This window comes from Penaeus japonicus, unplaced genomic scaffold, assembly GCF_977035675.1.
Source record: "Penaeus japonicus unplaced genomic scaffold, GWHDUDI00000001_assembly GWHDUDI00000011, whole genome shotgun sequence".
Taxonomy (NCBI): domain Eukaryota; kingdom Metazoa; phylum Arthropoda; class Malacostraca; order Decapoda; family Penaeidae; genus Penaeus; species Penaeus japonicus.
In genome coordinates, this window is record NW_028234413.1 from 11,724,614 (window position 1) to 11,729,613 (window position 5,000).

Below are 5,000 nucleotides of genomic sequence, written 5' to 3' on the forward strand. Positions count from 1 at the left end.
TTCCATTTCCAACAAGGTTTGTTACAGAACGATGTAGTATAGAACATTGATTCTTATGGTAACTTGACTAGAACAATCTTTCTCGTTTACATAGATGCTAGAAATACATAATACATTTTTGGGGGTTTTGTACTGATATTGGGGCTCCATATATATATTTATATATATAGAATGCAACTTATTTTTTCTAATATTCTCATGGTTACCAATGGAAAAAAGTGCTTTAACATGATAAGCATCTCACTATATTTTTTTTGTCTTTTTTAAAATCATCTTTTTTCACCATTCACTCTTGCCTTGTGCACCAGTAACTTGTAATGTTGTGTAGAGTAATAACTTCTTCAGTGGAGGAGAACCATGGATTATTTCCATCCATGCTTCTCCTCTGAGATGTAGTTAATGAAAAAAAAAGCAAAAGAAGAAAATAATAGTAATAAAAGAAATGATAGTAATGATGATAAGAATGCTAAGAAAAAAATGGAAATTAATCTAGTGTTGTAGTTGGCAATTTAAGTGAAGCATCTCCATTTTTTTCCTTTGAGTACCAAAAAAGTTTCTTTAGGACTTATCCTCTCTCTGATGTGGAATGTTTTCACCATTCCAAGTTACTACCTATTTGAAACTTACTGCGCGTCATTATAAGCATCTTGAGAGTGTGCATGGTAGTGTGGTATCCTATTCTCCTTCCCCCTCCCCCCCTTCTCTTTGGCAGACTAGTCATCTATCCCAGCATTCTCTATATTTTGTTGCTCATACTGGAGCAGAATTTTGCCCATTTACTCTTTTTTTCTGTATATCATCAATTGAAAGAAAAATACTAAACTTATGTCTGTGAATATTTTCATTGATATTTATTTTATATTCTCCAAGCACTGAAATAACACTCAAGTCTATTTTCTACTCTCAGACTTTAAACATTCCAAACATAGAACACATGAACAGGATTTTAGATTATAAAGAATAATGATAACAGATTTGAAAGATATATGTATGTGGAAAATGTATGAACATGATCAAAGTGAAATTACGTTTGTGTGGATATGTTAATAAAGACATGAAATTATGGTCTAATAATGAGGATAAAGCTAATTATTATGTTTATGCAAAACCAAGAAGAGAAAAGTGAATATTATATTGCATTTACATGAAATACAAAGTGACAATATATCTGTATAGATGTCTTTTTTGTCATCTAACAGTAGACTTGACCATAAAAAGGTAAAGGTTTTTAGGATCCTTCTATTCCTCCTTAATCCATTATCCATGCCTGTGTGCAACCCTTACTCCTCATCCTATATCCCCTTGTATCTCACACTCTTCAGGCATGAGAAAAAAAAAAAATCAAAGAAATAAAAAGAATAAGAATAGTAAGACTAGTGTACCAACACCACAAAAGAAATCTCCATCAGACCACACTCCTCTCTGAAAACGCTCCTCCTGGTGAGTGATAGGTTGAGGCCCTTTGCCGCTCCTCAAACCACCGCCAATGACACATGTCCCGGGTACTCGTGATTTCTTTTGTGCGTGAGCGGGTCCCAGTTCCCCTTGCGTCGCCGTCCCCCCCGACTCGATGGACAGAGGCACGGGTGGCCCACACCATGCGGCGGCGCTTGTTGTGATGGTGATGATTGGTTGTGATGATTACGGAGGGTGGGTCAACACCTCTGAGACTGGGTCGCTCACCTTCCCCCACATATTATTGAGGCCGTCGTACATGGGGAGGGATGACCTCATGGCAGGCTCCATGCCCTAACAAGAGCCTGAACACAGAGGTGGACAGATGTTGCTTTTGTATGGAAAGGCAGTAAAACTTATTGAAAGTTTGATTGTTATTATAAAAGAAGAAAAAATCATATTAAAACTTGTTCTTTGGGATCATTAAAACTTGTTTTTTGTCATTACTAAAGAAAATATACTTCCAGGATGAATATTTGAATCCTTATGCAGAGCCCCCATCCCTGTGTTCAGGTTTTTTGGCTCTCCTCTTGTAATGGTTTCATCTTTATTCATTTTTTGGATGCATTAGAAACTTGTCAATATCCAGAATGAAGCTTTGCAAGAATCATTATTACTGCATGGCAGAAATTTGCACAGAGTGAATCAGACATGTTCACATGGTTCTATATTTATTAATTTTTTTGCTTGGTGCATCTGTCTTTGTAAACAGTATTTGTAATCATATGACATTTAGATTAAGTTGCTGAAATACTGAACAAATTCCACATCGCAGCACAGTAAGCTAGCTGCACTGTAGGAAATTGTTATAGAAATTACAGTAATCTTTTGTGAACAAATAATGTAGTACAGTACATCCTCCTTTGAAATTAATTTGTAAGTAAAAAAAAAAAAGAATCTCATAAATAGATTAGATGTATCTACATGACAAACCATTATGTTTGCCATACAGTACTGTGATCCCCCTTACGTTACCATTCATTTTTGTATTTTAGATATATAGGCTGATATCTGAGTGACCAGTAAGTAATAAAAATAAGTAGATGTGAGACATATGACAAAAGTTTGGAAATGAATAGCTTGTCTTCCTGTCTCTTTATTTGATTTACCATTATAACACTCTTGTCTCTGAATATGGTAGCACCATTTAAATATCCTCTAAACTACAACATGCACATATATGATTGTTTATGTGTATGAAGACTGCCTCTTGTTTCTTAAGTACTGTTATAATATCTCCCTCTTTTTTTATTTGCTCTCTCCCACTCATATTCTCTTCAAAGGCTCAAGATATGAGAAGGTCACTCAGATGGATGCCCTTAATCTGAGCTCTTATATAATTTGACCCTTTGACACAGACCGGATGGAGTGGGAACCGTCCTAGCTGAAGAGAAGGAGCGCTTCCAGGCCATCAAGGAAAGGTTAAGAGTCTTACTTGAACACCAGATTACCAACTTCATGTAAGTGCTTGTGTCTCCCTTTTCTTTGTTTTCAGCAGTATCACTTTATGGAAGGAATGTTGCTTTTGCTTTTGTTATAAAGAAATATTTTTATTTGGTAGTTTCTACGAGTTTATTATTGCAAAGAGGCCTTTTTGATACAATGATTGATCTATTGTACTATGTTAATGATATACCTAAGGTGAGTTAAACAAAGAATGCATATTGTATTTTCATTGACAGAAAATTAAATATTACACTACTGAAAAATAGTACACAAAATACTTACCTGAATTTTATAATCATCCATTTATTTACATATTCTATAGCAAGGGATACCCCTTTTATATCATTCAAAAAGTATAAAAATATGGTAGGAGATGTTGGAACCGAGACTGTTTTGGTGTGTTTGTTCTGATAACATCATGAGATCTATTCATTGACAGGTATTGCTTCCCATTTGGTCGACCAGAAGGTGCCCTGAAAGCCACACTGTCTTTACTTGAACGGGTAAGTGAATAGCAAATCATTTGTTTCTGCACAAAATTTTAAATTTCCTTTATTTCATTCTGTTTTTTAATCAGCCTCTCTCTCTCTCTCTCTCTCTCTCTCTCTCTCTCTCTCTCTCTCTCTCTCTCTCTCTCTCTCTCTCTCTCTCTCTCTCTCTCTCTCTCTCTCTCTCTCTCTCTCTCTCTCTCTCTCTCTCTCTCTCTCTCTCTCTCTCTCTCTCTCTCTCTCTCTCTCTCTCTCTCTCTCTCTCTCTCTCTCTCTCTCTCTCTCTCTCTCTCTCTCTCTCTCCTTCACTTCTATCCACCATATATCTCTAGTAGAATGATAGAATGATTATGCAAAAAATGTCCAGTGCAATTCAGTTTAATCTATTTTATGCAGGTAATGATGAAAGACATAGCAACTCCAGTGCCCCCTGATGAGGTGAGAGGCATGATTAAGAAGTGCCTAGAGAATGCCGCTCTCTTAAACTATACCCGTCTGTCGGCTGAAACAAAGATTGAAGGTGAGTAGAGGTGAAAGGTAGTTTGTAGGATAGGTGGTAATAAGATTTTTAAAGGGATTGGTAAAAGTATAGTTGTTATTAGGGATGCTGGTGATTAACATTGTATTTGTCATCATTATGATTACTATTATAATTTTTTATGTGTGTGTGTGTGTGTTATGGTATAATTTTTTTTCCCCCTTAATAAAATGTCATAGTTATTATAGTAATTTCTTTAAACTACTTTCAAGTCTGTCTATATCAGTACTATGCATTTCAATTCATTTATTTACTATGTTATTAAATTTAGTACACAAAACGATAATGGAGAACTCTTCAGGTGCATTTGTAGATGAGGACATGAGGACATTGTTTAAGAGATTTGTTTTATTCATTCCAAAAGTGTAGTAACCCTTTAGTAAATTAATTACAATGAATAACAAGATAAGTTGAAGTTAGATGTCAATATCAAATTGTGCAAATGGATCAACAACAAGATTATCTCTGATTGGGTATTTAGTAATATAATTTGATTTTGTCTGTGTTCCATAGGTGGAGACACCACTCTACAAGGTATTTATTAACCACATTAGATTGATCAATTATTGAGGCATGATGGACATTGTAACAAATGTTGACTACTGTATGTTGATGTATGCTGTTACTGTATCTTAGGACTAGGTTTTAGGTTTGCTTAGTAATTTTGTTTTAGTTTCCTGTGTCATTATATTTTGTATTTTTATTTTGTGATAACTAATTTAAGCATGAGATAATAAAAAAAAATGATTTTTAGAAATTTAGATGCAGTGATAGTTGTAGTTATATGTTTATATTTTCACTGATAAATGTCTTTATAACTTTTCTTTTGCTTGTATTCACATTCTATAGTAACACATCAATGTTTATTATATGTGCTTCTTTATTAGTATCTTTATAATAATGCCTATCACAGAGCAACCCACAGAGTAAACAAAGGTAGATTTGCTGTTTCTCAGTAAGCATTGCATGGACTCCTCATTAAAGTCTTAACTGAGGAAATTCACTTTTTTTCTTCTTCTTCTTCCCTTTTTTCTTTCTTTTTATTAAATATATTATGGTGTTTCTGTGTACAT

General features: G+C 34.4%; 1 protein-coding gene across 44 annotated transcripts in view; it reads left to right on the forward strand.

Annotated features, from left to right (window-relative positions):
• The window catches only part of Cadps (calcium-dependent secretion activator 1), a 434,912-nt gene that overhangs the window by 372,392 nt on the left and 57,520 nt on the right, over positions 1 to 5,000 (forward strand). For 28 of the 44 annotated variants that reach the window (XM_086541582.1, XM_086541600.1, XM_086541577.1 and 25 more), the window contains 5 exons: positions 1 to 16; positions 2,814 to 2,915; positions 3,341 to 3,404; positions 3,786 to 3,909; positions 4,441 to 4,461. The exon at positions 1 to 16 is cut by the window's left edge and continues 35 nt beyond it. In XM_086541582.1, the coding sequence (XP_086397708.1) occupies positions 1 to 16; positions 2,814 to 2,915; positions 3,341 to 3,404; positions 3,786 to 3,909; positions 4,441 to 4,461 (327 nt within the window). The remainder of the gene's footprint in view (positions 17 to 2,813; positions 2,916 to 3,340; positions 3,405 to 3,785; positions 3,910 to 4,440; positions 4,462 to 5,000) is intronic. The other 16 variants (XM_086541580.1, XM_086541597.1, XM_086541590.1 and 13 more) reach the window with 3 other exon arrangements.